General features: G+C 54.4%; 2 protein-coding genes across 3 annotated transcripts in view; one reads left to right on the top strand and one right to left on the bottom strand.

The window, feature by feature from the left end:
* The first annotated feature begins 1,034 nt into the window (after positions 1-1,034).
* Positions 1,035-5,761, top strand: Hic1 (HIC ZBTB transcriptional repressor 1). 2 transcript variants are annotated; one of them, XM_004635336.2, is made up of 2 exons: positions 1,035-1,300; positions 2,757-5,761. In XM_004635336.2, the coding sequence occupies exon 2, from the start codon at positions 2,777-2,779 to the stop codon at positions 4,904-4,906; it is 2,130 nt and encodes a 709-aa protein (XP_004635393.1). In that variant the 5' UTR covers positions 1,035-1,300; positions 2,757-2,776; the 3' UTR covers positions 4,907-5,761. The 2 variants fall into 2 exon arrangements, with proteins under 2 accessions (XP_004635393.1, XP_023575586.1); XM_023719818.1 differs by lacking the exon at positions 1,035-1,300 and adding an exon at positions 2,190-2,259.
* Positions 5,762-5,833: 72 nt separating this feature from the next.
* Smg6 (SMG6, nonsense mediated mRNA decay factor) overlaps positions 5,834-17,643 on the bottom strand; it is a 284,260-nt gene continuing 272,450 nt past the window's right edge. The window contains exons 12-15 of the mRNA XM_023719819.1: positions 15,007-15,160; positions 11,169-11,380; positions 10,809-10,890; positions 5,834-7,665 (exon numbers count right to left, since the gene is read on the bottom strand). Coding sequence (XP_023575587.1) covers positions 7,535-7,665; positions 10,809-10,890; positions 11,169-11,380; positions 15,007-15,160 — 579 coding nt within the window. The 3' untranslated portion in view covers positions 5,834-7,534. The remainder of the gene's footprint in view (positions 7,666-10,808; positions 10,891-11,168; positions 11,381-15,006; positions 15,161-17,643) is intronic.

Here is a 17,643-nt window from a genome sequence, read left to right as displayed (position 1 = left end):
CCCGCCCTGCGGCCCCGGGCGGTTGCTAAGCTCTCCAAGGCCTCGGAGACGCTATCTGGGCGAACCTCATCAGTTACCATGGTAACTCTGTGCCCCAGCCTCTAGTGCTGGGCCACTGAGGGAGATGCAGCCAATCAGAAGCTGCGGGTGTTTTCGGGGACCCTCCCCGTATGTGGGCGGGGGTCAGGAAGTGCGGGAGAAGGCGACGCGGTGCTTACAGCAATCGAGGTGCCCCCTCCTGCGCTCGGGGACACTTCCGGAGCAGCACTGAAGGGCCGGTGCGGGGCCCCTGCTCCCAGAAGAGGCGTCACTCACAGAAGCCGGCCTCCACGTGGGGTCTAGGACCTTTTGGGGAAGTCCCAAGCCGCAGGCCCTTCTGACATGTTTCTCTTGGCGGGTTAGGTTGGAGAAAAAGTTACTCTCTCGAGGATCCTCATAACCACTCACGCGGGGATTCTGGGGGCTGGGGGTTGTTCAGACGTTTGCAGTCGACTATCCTGGGGTCCTAACCGGCTCAGAGCGGGCTTTTCAGCGACACCCCAGATTCATGGTGGGGGTAGCTGTACGTGAAAGCCCCTGGAGCATCTCGGAGATCTGGGGCTCTGAGAGGAGGTGCTGTCTGTGTAAACTCGCGCTCTACCAAGTGTCACTGCCTGGACAGGGTCTGGGTGCAGAGAGGGTGCGCTGTGCAGATCTACCACATGTGTCTGAGGGAAGGCGGGCGTGTGGTGAATGGGTCTAAGGGGACAGTCGAGTCCAGTAGTGTTTCAAAGGAGTCCCTCGATCTTACCTACCTTCATCTTAAGATTTCCTAACTTTCCTCTCCCTACGGGTACCATAATCTCCTTGACAGCAGGACTTTTCCGAAAAGGGGCTCTATTCATAGAAATACGTACACCTCAGCTCAAAACCCCAAGGTTTATGGGACTCGCAGTTCAGGATCCGAATTCCCGGGTGAGCACATCTGGAAGAGTGAATCTGCAGATAGCCCCCCCCCCCCCGCCCCGCCCGCATCTGCGAGCCAGCAGCCCAGGTGCGCGGGAGGGAGGTCGCGGCCTTGCCGCGCAGAGCGCCGTGCAGCCGCGAGGTGGCGCCATAGTTGCAGCAGCTCCTGCTTGCTCCGGCCGCTCCAGATAAGAGTGTGCGGAAAGCGCGGCGGGGCTGAGACGCGACCAGGACGCGGGGAGGACGGACCAGCAGGACAGACCGACCGGGGGCCCGGCGGGCGGAGGGCAGCGCAGCCACGTCCCCCCCTGGATCCGCCGGCAGCCGGGCCCGGGGCTTCCGACATGCCCCCCAGGTGGGTCCTCGAGCTGGTGACTGAGAGGGACAGGGAACCCGGGACAGCCCAGTTCTCGTGTGCTGGCTGCCTCTGGCGCATCCTCTGGCGCGGATGCCCTATCGCGGTTGGCAGCTGGCGTTCAGGGTTCCGGGTGTCTCCCCTAGAGGACTCAGGACGACCAGGCTTCTGCTTCGTTGCGGGTTCATGGAGGGGTCAGCGGCCCGGGGCCGTCTCTGCCTGCACATGGGCTAGAGAGGCGAGGGGAAAGGAAGGGGAGCTGTCGGGCGGGGCTGGCAGGGGCGCTGCCCTGGCACAGCTCGGCGCCTGGCAGCGGGGCGGGTGGGGCGCGGGCTAGGAGCTGCCACCGCCGCGGGCAAAGAAGCCCGGCAGGGCTGCAGCTGTAGGTAACGGGCCGGAGGCCCTGCACACCAGGAAGGGAATAGGGCAAGGCGGCCAGCGGGCGGGCAGGGGAGCTCAGGGATAAACTCGGGGCCGCATCTGCCTGGCCGCCAGGATTGGGGCGGAGGGGGAAGGCTGGGAGCCGGGGGACTCGGGTTAGCGCGCTCCTCTCGCCCAGTCTGAAGTTGGAAAACTTTTCCCCAAGTTTGAGGTGGCAGAATTCCGGGACAGAAGTGGCGAGGGGAGTTGGGAAGGGAGGCGCTGGGTCCGCCAATGTAGAGCCGAGGCCGAGGCCGGTCCAGAACGCGGGTGGGGCGCAGGCCGGGGTCAGGGCCGCAGCGGGCTGCGTGCTGTGCCCGCCCGGGGCGCTGCCCCCTCCCTCCCCTGGGAGCTGCGTGGCTCCCCCCTCCCCCCCACCTGCTTCCTGCCTCAGCCTCCTGCTCTGATATAACGCCCTCCCCGCGCCGAGGCCCGACCTTCGTTCTCTGCCCGCCACGGCAGCCGCTGCCTCCGCTCCCGGTGCCGCTGCCCCTACTCCAAACAAGGGTTTGACAGCCCCCCGCCAGGGCTGCGCTGCGGTGGGCACCTCGCTCCCGTCCTCCGAATCACTTCCTCCAGCTGGGGCAACTTCTCCCGAGGCGGGAGACTCTTCTTAACTCGGCTCCTTTTCTCCCCACTTGGGCAAACTTCTTGGCCCTGAATGACTTTTCTTGAAGCGGATATTTTACTTAAGTAGGGTAACTGTCTCTGAAAGGGTGACTTCGCCTGAACAGTTTTCTCTTGGAAGTCCCCACCACCCAGCCCATGGGCCCCGCAGTGTCTGGGCCTGAGGCACACAGGCCAGCCTAGCCTCCTCTCCATCCGCAGCCGTTCTCCTGCGCCTTCTTCTGGCCTACTGGCCTAGGCCGCCACTCCCGCAGGCCCCGATCCTCCTGCACCAGTGCCCAGGCCGTGGCTCTCCATGACGCCCCTGTTCTGCTGAGGGGAAGGGAAAGTGGAGGGGAGAAGTGCTGGGCTGGGTGCAGGCGGCCAGGGCGCTGCGCGGCTCTTACCCGGCTGGTGTGTGTCCCCGCAGGAGAGTGTGCTGGGCAGACGATGCTGGACACGATGGAGGCGCCCGGCCACTCGAGGCAGCTGCTGCTGCAGCTCAACAACCAGCGCACCAAGGGCTTCTTGTGCGACGTGATCATCGTGGTGCAAAACGCCCTCTTCCGCGCGCACAAGAACGTGCTGGCGGCCAGCAGTGCCTACCTCAAGTCCCTGGTGGTGCATGACAATCTGCTCAATCTGGACCATGACATGGTGAGCCCGGCCGTGTTCCGCCTGGTGCTGGACTTCATCTACACAGGCCGTCTGGCTGACGGTGCAGAGGCAGCTGCAGCGGCGGCCGTGGCCCCAGGGGCCGAGCCAAGCCTGGGTGCGGTGCTGGCTGCAGCCAGTTACTTGCAGATCCCTGACCTCGTGGCGCTGTGTAAGAAGCGCCTCAAGCGCCATGGCAAGTACTGTCACCTGAGAGGAGGTGGCAGTGGTGGCGGTGGTTATGCGCCCTACGGGAGGCCAGGCCGTGGCTTGAGGGCCACCACGCCCGTCATTCAGACTTGCTACTCGTCTCCAGCCGGGCCTCCCCCACCGCCCACCTCCGAGCCGCCGGCGGGCCCAGAGGCCTCGGTCAACACGCACTGTGCTGAGCTGTACGCCTCGGGGCCCGGCCCTGCCGCTGCCCTGTGCGCCCCAGAGCGCCGCTGCTCTCCGCTCTGCGGCCTGGACCTATCCAAGAAGAGCCCGCCGGGCTCTGCGGTTCCCGAGCGGCCCCTGAGTGAGCGCGAGCTGCCCCCGCGGCCGGACAGCCCTCCCAGCGCCGGCCCCGCCGCCTACAAGGAGCCCCCGCTCGCTCTGCCGCCGCTGCCGTCGCTGGCCTTCCAAAAGCTGGAGGAGGCCGCGCCCCCGCCGGACCCGTTTCGTGGCAGTGGCAACAGCCCGGGACCCGAGCCCCCTGGTCGCCCCGACGGACCCAGCCTCCTCTACCGCTGGATGAAGCACGAGCCGGGGCTGAGTAGCTACGGTGACGAGCTGATCCGGGAGCGCGGCTCCCCGGGTGAACGCTGCGAGGAGCGTGGTGGCGACCCGGCCATCTCACCTGGGGGCCCCCCGCTCGGCCTGGTGCCGCCGCCGCGATACCCTGGCAGCCTGGACGGGCCCGGCGCGGGCGGCGATGGCGACGACTACAAGAGCAGCAGCGAGGAGACTGGTAGCAGCGAGGATCCCAGCCCCCCTGGTGGCCACCTCGAGGGCTACCCCTGCCCGCACCTGGCTTACGGAGAGCCGGAGAGTTTTGGGGACAATTTGTACGTGTGCATTCCGTGCGGCAAGGGCTTTCCCAGCTCCGAGCAGCTGAATGCGCACGTGGAGGCTCATGTAGAGGAGGAGGAGGCGCTGTATGGCAGGGCCGAGGCGGCTGAGGTGGCGGCCGGGCCCCCTTTTGGGGGCGGTGGGGACAAGGTCCCTGGAGCTCCTGGTAGCCTAGGAGAGCTGCTGCGGCCATACCGCTGCGCATCCTGTGACAAGAGCTACAAAGACCCAGCCACGCTGCGACAGCACGAGAAGACGCACTGGCTAACCCGGCCTTATCCGTGCACCATATGTGGGAAGAAGTTCACGCAACGCGGGACCATGACGCGCCACATGCGCAGCCATCTGGGCCTCAAGCCCTTCGCATGCGACGCTTGCGGCATGCGCTTCACGCGCCAGTACCGCCTCACGGAGCACATGCGCATCCACTCAGGCGAGAAGCCCTACGAGTGCCAAGTGTGTGGCGGCAAGTTCGCACAGCAACGCAACCTCATCAGCCACATGAAGATGCACGCTGTGGGCGGCGCGGCGGGCGCAGCCGGAGCGCTGGCTGGTCTAGGGGGCCTACCCGGCGTCCCGGGTCCCGACGGCAAAGGCAAGCTTGATTTCCCCGAGGGAGTCTTTGCTGTGGCGCGACTCACGGCAGAACAGCTGAGCCTGAAGCAACAGGACAAGGCGGCTGCGGCCGAGCTGCTGGCGCAGACCACGCACTTCCTGCACGACCCCAAGGTGGCGCTCGAGAGCCTCTACCCGCTGGCTAAGTTCACCGCGGAGCTGGGCCTCAGCCCAGATAAGGCGGCGGAGGTGCTGAGCCAGGGCACTCACCTGGCCGCGGGTCCCGACGGCCGGACCATCGACCGTTTCTCTCCCACCTAGAGCACTTCTCGGCGGCTGGCCTTGCCGCAGCCCCGCGTGCGGCCTGGCCCATCCTCCTAGAGCGCGGGTTGAGAGCGAGCGGGCACTTCCCGGCCCGCCCGCCCGGACACTGGTAGCAGCGGTAGCGGTGCCGCTGTGGCGGCCCCACCTGACCTCACTGCTTTGTGCCTTAGCCCGGGGTTGGGGGAAAACCCCGGGTCGGGGGTGGGATGGGGGAAGGGAGATTTATATTTTTGATATCAGCGTTGACCAAAGGAGACCCCCGGCCTCTTCCCACCTCTTCCTGTGGTTTGTTGGCCCCCTCCTCCCGGCTCCGTGCTGCTCGTTGGTGAGGAGGGGTGTCACTGTGGAGGCGCTCCCAGCTCCCAGCCCTACCTCCGGCCCTTGCGACCACACCCATTCTCACTGTGAATCTCCCTGCTGGGGTCGGAGCACCGGGCAGAGTTGGGGAGAGAGGAGGGGACTGAGCCTGCCGGAGGGCCCTTCTCACCTCAGCTCCAGCCCGCCCCGGGACTGATAATGTGAAGTTCCTCATTTTGCACAAGTGGCACTAGCCCCAGGGCCAACCACCAAGGCCGGGAGTTCTGGAGCCAGGGCACAGACAGCCCTGGCCTACCTGGTCTCCCGCTCCTGCGGTGTCCCCGTCCCTTCCCTTCCCTGGGGCCCCGGACCATATTTATTGCATGCGCCCCGGGTGGCCCCCGTCCCAAGCCCAGTCTGGGCTGGAATTCAGTCTCCTTAGCTCCCTCCTCCTAAGTTTGTATATTTCCTATCTTGTACACAGGCTCTTCCAGAGCCGCTTCCATTTTCTATACTCGAACCAAACAGCAATAAAGCAGTAACCAAGGTCCCCAACCCTTGCCACTCTCTTCTGCCCCTACACAAGAACCTTGATGGGCTGCAGCAGGGTGGGTGAGAGTGTGCATGGACACCCCGGTGTACAGGGTTGACCTTCCCTACCCCCAGAAATAGGCAGGAGTCAGGTAATTTTATAACTAAAATTTATTAAGGAAACACAACCAGTGTTGTAAATGGGACAGAGAAAAAGAGATGGGTCTCCCACCCACCCAGTCACTGGCGTCAGCCAGGGAAAAGTCAAAGGAGAACCAGGACCCCATACTCTCAAGGGGCCAGTCTTCTGAGCCTTGAGGCCCTGAGGGATTTATGTCCCTGAGCCACTGGCCTTGGTGCTCCTGCACTGCTCCCCTCCTTCTGGCATACTCTGGGGCCTCTGGGAGGGCACGGAATACTTCCATGCTCTGGGCAGGCTGTACAGTCAAATAGTAGACTGGGGAGATCAGCCTACTGGTCCCAGCAAGATTTACCCTTCCTTCACCTAAGACCCTGCTTTCTCTTCTACTGCCTCCTCATCCCTGGGTTGGAGGAACTCATTTGGTGGAGAAAGCCTCCGTGAGATTGCAAACATTGGGTACTAGCTAAAGAGGCAACAAAAAACTTTCAAGCTAAAGGGCTCTGTGCCAGTTTTGGGAAGTGGAGGGTAAAGCTGGAAAGAAGGTAAATGCTTCAGGCTGTGTAATACTCCTCTAGGCACTGACCATCCTACCCACAGACTGGGCTGTACCAGTCTGGAAACTTCCTACAACACAGGGGCCTGGGGAGCAAGTGGGAATGCCTTGCCTTATTAGTTTCCTGCTGCAGGTAGCTGACCCCCATGGCAAGGAACTGAGGTTAGGAAGTTAAGAGGCCTGGGAAGGGTAAAAGCGAAAAAAGGAGAGGATGAAGAGATGCTCTGGGTGGCCAAGGGCCAAGGGTAGTGGTGAGAAGAGTCAAGAAATTTCTGGAAGAGGGAACTAAAGCCAAAGGTAGGTGGTACAGTGCCTGCCTGGCAAGCCTGAAGTTCTGAGTTTGATTCCCAGCACCCCTTCAAAAAAGGCAGGCAAATGAGAGGAACATGAGAAGGCCACCCAGGAAGCACAGGCCTGAGACCAGATGTCTCTTCCCTGTAGGCCCATGACAGTCTAAGGGAAAACAGGAGACAAAGTGCAAGAGACCCAGATTGATGGGGACAGGAAGCGGAGTAGCAGGATGGGTGTGTGTGTTCAGGACCAAGGCTGCTGTTAGGGACAGGTTGTCCAGAACCTAACTTGGGTCCATGGGGGATCCAAGCCTCAGGAAGCTGGAGACACCCCCTGGACACTCTTCATGATATAGCCTAAGCCTCTTGGACACATTTAGGACAGATTCTATAGATGAAAAGGACTTGTGATGTCACCTACATCTGAAGGAAACACTAGAATCCTGCCCCATTGCCATGAGAGAAAGCGGGGTAGTCCCCGGGTAAGCAGGCCTTTCCCATCCCTGGAATGAAGCTGGAGGGAGAGGTTGAGGCATGGGCAGCTCGTTCGGCTTGCCAACTGTTCTGCTGTGGCTAGCCACCTCCCCACTAAATCTTGGCAGCCCAGGCGGGTTCCAGCAGCTTCCACCAGCCCTTGGGGGTCTCTGTGAGGAGCAACTCCCCCACAGCATGGCCACGGTGTGGGTTGGAAGAGGATGGTTTATTGTCAGGGTGGTTTGGTGGCTCAGGCACGTGGGCATCTTCCGTGCTACACTTGGCGCCTTGTGGCTGGTCAGGAATGGTTCCATTGGGGTGGGCCCTATGTGGTCCCCTCAGCCCACCTGGGCCCATGCGAGGAAGGCTGGGATGTCCCGCACAGGCACATTCCTCGTCAGCGCCTTCACACGCAGATTCCGGTCATCAGTCAATAGCACCACCTCCCTCAGCAGACGGATTGGCTCCTCTGTCAGTACAGAAACAAGGGCTTAACAGGACAGGAGACAGGGTATAGGCATTTCCCTGAAAGAAAATGTGGTCCTGGTAGGGGCAAGACAAACTTTTTCTCCAGAATTCAGAATCTGAACCTAGGGTAAGACAGGACCATGCATGGCTACTTCTGCTCTGGACCCTGCCTCCTACACAGGACTCTATTCTGCCATGTGCCTGAGAGGTGCCAAAGACCTATGTCCCAGGCCTGAACTGAGAGAGCAGGAGCCCCTTGCTGTCCACTTCTGACTTCATGCTTGGCCCTGGATTCACAATACCCTCTCTTTGTTGCATTTTCTCCTTCTAAGTCCAGGAGGTTAATACTTTATGCTTCTTGAGGTAGAAAACCAAAGACTAATAGAAAGCAGATACAGTGCTTCCAGGTATGGGGAGAGGGCTTAGCTCAGCAGCACTGAGGCAAGATGAGACAAGCAGGGGTCCCTAACAGAACCATGCCAGGGAGCCTGAAGCTATGAGCAACTTATTTTTTTCCACTGAAGTAATTTACGCACATTTAACAACAGTACAGAAGTGTAAGAAGAAAAAGAGTTGAGATACTCCTAGCTCTGCTACACTTCAGGGAAGGTAGCTTTCCGGATTCTGTTATGCACATTTACAAGTCTGTGTACTTGTGTATCTACATCTGTATCTTAGCTTTTTGTCTTGTTTTGGGTTTTGAGACAGGGTCTCACTATGCAGTTCAGACTGGCCTTGAACTCACAATATAGCCCAGGCTGGCCTTGAATTTATGGCTTTGAATTTATGATCCTCTTGCCTCAGCCTCCTAAGTGCTGGGATTACAGGCATGTGTCACCATACCCAGTTTACTTAAGCTTTTTTTTCTTATAACATCAAGATCATACTAGCCACATTTTATTCAAATTTTATATGCTTTAAAGGTCTTTCTACATCAGCACAGATAGTCTTCATTCTTTTTAGATGGGCTTTTCAGCACAATCTATCTCCTTTCCCTTCTCCAATCTTTGATGTCCTGGGAATAATTTAAAGTAGGCCTAGCCATCACACAGGTGACCCCATCTTGGCATGCCCATTCCTCAGTCCCAGGCTGGGCATTTCCTAGCAGAGATTTGGCAGACAGTGAGGCACAGGAAATGTCCTGCTGTGCTCACTCGTGGACTGTGTGGACTGGTGGGGACAGGGGATTGCAAATATCCACATCTGACCTGAATGGTTTCAGCTTGCCAGCTCCAGGCAGGGAGGCTAAAAACTGGCTTTCAGCCTTGGGTGGAGCCAGAGGGATGCGGAAGAGGCTCATGGAGTTGATGGTGGTAAGAGAAGGGGACAGGAGGAAAAAGGGTATGCTAGAGTCAGAGGCTGTGAGGGGCAGAGGAAGAAAGTGGTGGCTAAGGGTAAGGGGGTGCTGAGATCTCCTCCACTGCCTAGGCCTGGCCCCTCTGGGAGTGAGTGTGGGGTGATGGTATGTGGTACTAGGTGGGGCTCCCAGATAGCTGTCTGGGTCTGTCTGCAGCCCCATCACTCCTGCCTTGGGCCTCGGATCAGGAGAGTCCCAGGCCTTAGGTCAGCCAACCAAGGCCCAGTGTTGCTGGCAGGGGTCTGCAGGGGTTTCTGTGGATACTTTGAGACATTTTTAACAATAAACATCCTCTGTTTTGACACTGGTAACTTCACTTTGTTAGAAACCAGAAACTGTCATCTTGTCAGGCCCCATCCGCCATAATCCACATGATTTTAAAATTCAACATCGTTTACATATAAACATTTGGTGACGGTTTCTCTGTGAATCTGACAAGTTAATCTGCTAAGAATTCACACTGACAAATGAAGTTTGATTACACCAGCCGTTGCTGATGTAATTCTGATAGGGGCAGTCCCCAGGATGGCAATGGGTTCCTATAGGCTGTTTGGGGTGAAGTGGGGGGTGGTAGAAGGACTAGCAGGGCCAAAGCCAAAATGCATCTGTCCTAAGAAACAGTTCTGAGGCTGAGCAGTATATTGAGCCACCTTTCCCAACTAGGCCTTCTCCAATCCTCCTAATCCCTCCATTAGGAGGTACCCTTCAAGGAAGGGTACCTTGGGGCAGCCAGAACTCTTTTTTATCACTTGAACATTCCAGATCTGGCCCTAAGGGACAGTATATGTGAGCCATGTGGCATCCTTCGTGAAACAGCAGTTAGGGGATCATGACTAACTTCAGTTATAGAGACTCAGACAGGAATGAAGGATGTACAAATATGGGTAGGAGGAGAGGCAGGGGGAAGACAATTCTTAGAGCAGTGTGAAAGTCAGGACTAGGAGCATGAACAGAGAAGACAGACAGATGACAGAGATGGAAAAAAAAGACTACATAAATGTAGACAGAAACCAAATGGTGAGAATTACCAGCTCTGCAGATGACAATGAGCTAGGAGGTGCTAGGAATTCCTTCCAAAAGAAGAAATGTCAAAATCCTGGGAGTCAGGAGCAGAAAACCCCTGACTGTCATTGACCTGTGGAGCTGTGCAAGAAGGAAGCTCAGGGTTGAGGGTGAGGTGGGCAGGCTCTTGGAAGAACCCTAGGGTAGGCCTCTAGTTCAAAGGTGAAACTGTTCACTAAAGAATTCCTGAAAATGGGTACAGGCTCAACAGTGAGTTTCTACTTAGTTCCCAACTCCAGCCAGCCTGCAAAATGCTACAGCTCACAGTCACAGAGAGCAGAGAGGAAGGCCAATTCTCATGGGGAAGTACTTTGGCCCCAGCCCAGATATAGGGTAAACAATCTAAGATGATGAGCATGGCCAAGAAAATGGAGTGTGCCCCCAGAGCTTCGAGGGCTGAGCTATGCTGACCATGAGTAGGACTACATGAAAAGGTAATGACACTCTTGCTGTCAGCAGGAGCTCACAGGACTCAAAGAAAAAAAGGTAGATGCAGATCAAGTGGGAAAGTTGTTCATCCCTAGTTGGCCCAGGATCCACCTGACATTCCCTGGGGGTGAGGGAGTTGTGACCAGGTCTGATTTCTGGGAGGGCAGGAAATGGACTGGCTTAGGCTTGCACAGTATTCCCAGGTCAGAGTCAGCAGAGAGACCCTTCTCAAGCTGAGGATGGGTACGATGATATGCAAGGGGGATGGATGATCTAAGGCAGAAACCAAGCTGTACCTTTGCTGGTGGGCATGAAGTCCTTGGCTTTGTCTTTGCAGTAGTGGAGGCAACACGAGAGGATCAGGTCATCATTGTTCCCCTGGAGGAAGACAGTGTGAGAAATGCACTGGGCAGCAGGGGGTGCCAGGTGGAGAAGGCAAAATTATGTACTTTCAGGGCCATGTCCCAGAGTTCCTCCCGTGCATGCTCTGCCCTGCTTGGCCAGGTCTAACTGTGCTGTGTGATCTAGGGGACAAGGACTTCCCCTCCCTGGACCTTAATGGTGGTTGCCCTGTCAGCAGCAGACTGGCAGGCTTTCCTTTAGATTTCTCCGATCTGACAGTGGGTTGTGGTTTTCCCTTCCTGCTGGGGTCTCACCAGTTGGCCAGTGATGTCTTCACTGCGGAAGGCGATGGATTCAAGTTCATTGCCTCGGCTGGTGAGGGCTCGCAGGCAAGAGTCCCGACTTTCGAATCGCTGCTCAAGGAACTCGATGGACTTCCGGGCCTTTTCCTGTACCACACGGGCATAGCCTCCAGCACGGTGGTCTGTCTCCTGCCCCTTGGCAAGGCCATCCAGCTCATTGATCACTGATGAGACAAAGCCCACATGGTATTCATCTCAGCAATCAGCAACTGTTTCTGTCTCTGCCTTAGATCTCTGATTATCACAGCTAGCCCCTTTAGACTATAGAGCACACCTTCTTCCCACGGGAATCTTCTAGTGAAACCAGGGTAGAAGGGGAGTTTGAGAGGGCAAGAAGGGTTCTAGACTTTATTTTGGGTGGGGTGGTGGGTGGTACTGGAGACTAAACCCAGGCTCTTTACACTGAAACTAAATTCTCAATCCTTTATTTTGTTTTAAAATTTTAATTTATTAGTAATTTTAATGTATTTGATATAGAGTCTCACTATGCAGCTCAGACTCGTAGTGATCCTCCTGTTTTGAGCCTCCCCAGCACTGGGGTTACAGGTGTGCTCCACCACACCCAGTCTCAGTGGCTGGCTCAGCACAGCATGTGGACCAGGGATAGAACACCCGGTCCTTGCACTTGTCTAAGCAGGTACTTGGTCTGCTGAGCTATCTTGCTGACATCCCCACCACCAACTCTTTATTATTTGGAGCATCTCAATAAGTGACTAAGTTGTCCATGTTGGGCTCAAATTTGTGATTTTTCTGCCTCAGCCTCCCAGAGTGTTGGGATTACAGGTGTTTGCCACCACACCTGGCTAGGAAGAGTCCCAGAATTTCACACTGTCCTGTCCCCTTTCTGTCTCTTTCTTTGGGGCCTGCCCCCCCTGCTAGGAGGAACATAGGATTTTCTGGAGCAGCTGTACTCAAATACACTTGGCTCCTCTATTGCATCCCCCCTCCCTTTGAGACAAGGTCTCTCTATGCAGTTCAGCCTGGCCTTGAGCTCACTTTGTAACTCAGGCTGGTCTTGAACTTACAATAATCCTCCTGCCTCAGCCTCCTGAGTGCTGGGACTATAGGTGTGCATCGCCACGCTCAGCTTCTATTGCATTTTTAGTTACAGGATCAAATTAAAAGGGTTCCTCAGGAGAGGCAAGAATATATAGCAGCTGAAAGGAAAGTGAGGCACTCTCCCTCAGCTTCTTGGGCCTCTAACCAAGTAGAGGCAAAGTTCTACAGCCAACACCTCTAGCAGAGTACAGGGAAGTCACCACAGAGGAAGGGCAGTCATAGCTTTACTTGCAAGAGCCCTGGTATTCCTCAAAAACATATCCTGGGCACATTACCTCCTTGATACTACGTGTGTGTGTGTGTGTGTGTGCGTGTGTGTGTGTGTGTGTGTGTGTGTGTGTGCCTGCCTGCCTGCCTATGTGTCTGGGACATGGCTTTATTTTCTGGTGAAGATTCTTTCCAAAATTCCAGCCAAAAGCCTGAGGTCAAGTGGGAAATATGCACTCCTTGGGGGCTCCGGGAGAGTTTGGGGTCTGAGGCCTCTCCTTAGTAAAATGATTCATGCCTTGGGGAAGCGACATGAGCATGCTGTTCCATGGTGAGCCTGGCACTCATTGTCTGGGTATTCAGAGACATTTTCTGGAAAGGGCCAATGTGAAAGTACCCACATGATGCCCATGCGTTTAGTAACCTGAGGCTGCCACAGCCACATGATGCATGGCTGAGGCTGGGGAATAATGGTGGCTGCGTGTATGGTATAGCAAACAGAACATTAAACAGGAAAAACTGGTATTCTATCCCAAAATCTGCTTTCCTGCTTCCAAACTAAACAGGCTTCAAAGGGAAAGTTTGTTTGTGCTTCTGCACCAGGCAGGACTTCTCAATGCTGGGGTCAGGCCTAAGGAGCATAGAGCAGGTTAAAGAGCACAAGAAACAAGCAGGGAAAGCTGTCAGCTTAACCCTTTGCTGCTCTGGGAATAAGGCAGAGACTACCAAGGAACACATCTGTGAATAGGATCCCCCTTTATAGCCATGAGAGAGTGCAAGGACCTCCCCAGCTGAGGCAGGTTCAAAGAGGCTGGCCTGTCTGTACAATACAGCTATCAGTTCGGAATACTCTTGGGGATCATGTACTTTGCTCTGCATGTATCTTCAGTTTTCTTCGTTATTTCTCCCTCCCATGAAATTAGGATTTCTCTAGTAAAACCATAAGTTTCTCAGAGCAAACGCTGGATCTCTTAGGAACAAGAAGACTGAGCACACAATAGGGAGACAACCAGTGCTGGTGACTTAAGAGTTATGCTACCCTGGGGAGGTACCTGAGGTACCTTCTAGATTGTAGGGGGCTCCAGATAGGTCAGCAAGCACTACTGGTGGTATCTTTTCCTGACCATCTACCAAATAAAAAAATAAATAAATAAAGTTCATTTTTTTCTTTCCTCTAAAAACCTCCTGGGTCAGAGAACAGTGACATATTCTAAAAGTTAGCCCACCCCAGGACCCAGTGATGGAAGCAGGAAGCCAGGACAACATGATAGTCTTGCTGCTTGATCTTACTGACAGCAGTTGCTCTTCTTTTGAAGTACAGAAAATCTTTCTTTAGGTCTAAAGGCCTGAGAGTTTAAGAGGTTCTGGCCAGGCTGGCCACATGGGGAGGGGGAAGGAAGACGGGGAGGGTGGAGGCAGGGAGGAGGGCTGCTTCAGTGCCAACATTCTCAGGTGGTGCTAACGTGTTTCCCACAACCCCCCAGGGTTCTACAGGCTCTGCAGGGGCGGATGTTTCCTGCCCTTTGTTTCCACCCTCATCTGGCACTAAGACATTTGGGATTGGGAGGGAAGGCCCACTAGAACATCTTGGCATAGATGTCAGAGGTGGCTTGGCAGGCAGACTGCCAGTCTGGTGGCTTTTCCAGAAGACAGGGCTTTCAAACTTCTTCTAAGTGGCTGTGGAGAAGAGGGACATTTAACAGTCTGGGCTTCACAATCACATCTCCCAGATCCTCTGTGTCCACAGTACAGCCATCAGCTATATTAGTTATATCAACTATATTGGACAAGAGCCCAGAGCCTAAAGCCCACTCTGAGGATGACCCACCACAGAGCTCCAAGAATTAAGGGTGCCCAGTTTGTCTTCTGGAGGCAGCCCAGCTGTGCTCCTTTGACCAGAGGGTGGAAAAACAAGCTCACTGGGTCCTGAGATGCTGATCCTGTACCAGCACCAATGACCAGACAGTGGTAAGCACCCAAGTGGTAGAAATCCACAGGCATGAGCCAAGGCCACGCTCTGGAGGATTTCCATCAGCCTGGCCTTAGGGTGACACTAGCTAGAAGAATGCTACCTCGAACCAACAGAGCGATCATGAAAAGCTACAAGACAATCAGACCAAAGGCATCTAACCACTTCAAAATCCTCCCAGCCTCCCTGCCAGACCACCCAGCAGCACTGCCGTTATCTGCCAGGGCTGAGTGTTTACCAATAACGGGAACCAGCTTTACTGTTTTACTGCAAGCTTTATAAGGATAAAAACAAGGGCTGGGCTCATACAGCCTCTGGTTGCTGGGACACAGGAGTCCATTTGCTCAAGCAGTTTAAGCCATGGATCAGCCATAATAATTTGAACTGCTTTGATTATTAAACAATTTTCCCTGCCCCACGCATTCTCCACTTCCCTGCAAATCCTATCTTACACACGCACAACGGGGCTCTCCCTGCCTGGCCCCAGTCATGGGGCATGTGTGGAGGGGACTGCTGCCCATATGTAGGGCTATTCTACCCTCTTGCCTAGCTCACCGATGAGGGGAACCACCAGGATGTACTTCTTGCTCTCCAGCAGTTGGGCCAGACTGGCCAGGTGGTCAATGAAGCCATTGGTGTCTGGTACGAGGAACAAGGGTCTGATCTCCAGCTCCATCTGCCTCATCTGACTCTGGTCCTCCAGGACAGCCTATAGAGACACAGAATGGTAAGGGAGCCAGACAGTGAGCAGGCAAGCAAGTGTGGGGGGAGAGATCAGGGCCCCTGGCTGATAGTGCTTCAACATCCAGCCCCCAGGGACCTGTTCATCTTAAATGGGCCTGAGGGACAGCCCCAAAGGCTAACAAAGCTCTAACAAAGACAAAGACCAAACCCTGGCTAGGATTAAGAAATGATATTGATAATACTAAAAATAACAGTTCTCTGAAAGTAGGATTTTGGGTTAAAAATCAAGAGGAGAGTTAAGTTCCATGGGTATGAATGTAGTTTCACATAAGTCATTTAGATAACACACATGAAAGTACTTCTCAGTCCTGACACTTAACCAATATCTGAATAGAATGTTTTCTTTCTTTTTTGTATTTTAGGGAACGGTCTACAGAGTGTTCAGCGTCTCCCTACTAGTCCAAGGGCTGGGATTACAGGCTTGTGCCCCATGCCCAGTCTCAACTGCAATCTCACCAAGGCCCAGGGGTGGGGCCTGGCACAGTAGGCCCAGGGATCAAATCCCCGACCCCTGTGCCTGCTTGCAGGTGCTTTAATCTGCTATTTGACTGGCTCAGAATTTGTTATTTCAATTTACCTCATTTTGTACTTAAACAAAACAAACAAATTCACTAAAAACATAACTTAAACCCAAAGTAATGTAAAAAACATGGGATTAGCTGACTGGTAATAACTAGTCTTCTGCAGAAGTAGCAGGGGTCTGTGCAAGTGAGATGAGTTAAGACTGAACTCACAAGTGCAAAGAGCTGATCAGAACTGTTGCCACCACTCTCCTTTTGCCTGGTTCAGTAAATGTTAAGTTGTTGTTTTTTTTTTTTTTTTCTGTTCTACTTCTGCTCCTTTGCCACAAACCTGCACAAGGGATACTATTATTGACTTCATCCTTTTCTATTTTTTAATTTTTATTTATTTATTTTTGGCGGAACTGGGGGACTTCATCTTTTTTTTTTTTTTTTTTTTTTAATTTTTTGGTGGAACTGGGGATTGAACTCAGGCCCTTGCGTTTGCCAGTAAGCTCATATTCCACTGAGCCATCTCCCTGGCCCTTCATCCTTTTTTTTTTATGTGTGTGTGTGTGTGTGTGTGTGTGTGTGTGTGTGTGTGTGTGTCCAGCTCAGCCCCCCAGGGGGTGGGGCTGGCTGGCTGGCATGTGGTGCTGGGGGATTGAACCGCGGTCCCTGTGCTTTGGTAAGCTTGTTCTAAGTAGGTGCTTTAGACCACTGAGCCATCTCACCAGCCCCCCTTCATCCTTTTTTAAAAACTGACTTTAAGTCATTTTTTCCCTTAGTTTCTTTTTTGGTGGAACCAGGGATTGAACTCAGGCCCTCACACTTGCCAGGGAAGCGCTTATTCCACTGAGCCATCCTCCCGGTCCTCCCTTAGTTTCTTTTTCAGGAATGCTATCTGGAATATCAAGGATTTGCTACCCTAGTTATACGTGTACTAGTGCAAGCTTAATTGCCATAATAAAAGTCAGAGTACTAGTCAGTCTCCCCTGGACCACTTACAATCACTGCATGTGACACCAGTGGTCTGTGTATCATTCCTCATCATTCACACACACCCAGGGCTTTCTGTCCCACAGGTTTCATCTCTCTCAGGGAAGCTCCATGTTCTTACATTTGACAGTCTCACATGTACAGCAATAGTCCATCAACTTAGGTTCTGGGTATGTCTGTCACTACAGAACAGGATCATTACCATGTTGCTTCCTCTTCTGGGGAACCATGGGTAAGAAGCAAACTGATCTGGTATTTGCCAAGACCGTTGTATTCCCTAAGTAGGGAATCCATGGGGACCAACATATACCTGGCAAGGAGCTAGCAGGTGCCAGTAACCTTATCCCCTCTCACGGCCTTCTCCCATTCAACTATATGGACACAGATGCGTGCCAACTGAGGTGGGGCCCACAGTGCAGGGTGTGGCCATAAACAGTCAGTGAGGAGGCTGCTCAGGCTTCACTGACAGTAACAGTAAAACTGAAAGGGCATGCCTTCAAATGATGGGGGTGGCTTCTCTGTGACCTGACAGGGACCTTTCCCTATGAGTAAACTGTTGCTGCCACTGCCACCACAGCTGGTGGAAGGCACAGGCCAAGAGACTCTGGCAGCATGAGAAATAATGCTGAGATCTGCTGAAGTCTTCCTGCTGATCTCACGCCATGAAGGGAAAGTACCATTGCTGTAGGCCACCTTCTCAGGGAACTTGGGGCAATGCCCCTCCCCAGAGGGCTGCCAAGGAGAGGGTAACATACATTTCACCAATCTTGCTTGGGCATTTCAGAATAGGCAATGATCCTGCTGAGGTTCAGTGGCTAACTCACTGTCCTTCTTTGTCATACAGACAAGCATTAACACTCCCGCTCCTCTTTTTTCCAGGCTTCTGTTCACTATGTTGCTTTTCTGCTGTTAGGAACACTTTTTATGGGACCCTAGGTCCTGAATCTCT

Source organism: Octodon degus, unplaced genomic scaffold, assembly GCF_000260255.1.
Source record: "Octodon degus isolate 3935 unplaced genomic scaffold, OctDeg1.0 scaffold00072, whole genome shotgun sequence".
Taxonomy (NCBI): domain Eukaryota; kingdom Metazoa; phylum Chordata; class Mammalia; order Rodentia; family Octodontidae; genus Octodon; species Octodon degus.
This window is presented reverse-complemented; position numbering and strand designations above follow the sequence as displayed.

Coding starts and splice junctions, on each gene's coding strand:
- Hic1 (XM_004635336.2), top strand. CDS start 2,777: ATGCTGGACACGATGGAGGCGCCCGGCCACTCGAGGCAGCTGCTGCTG.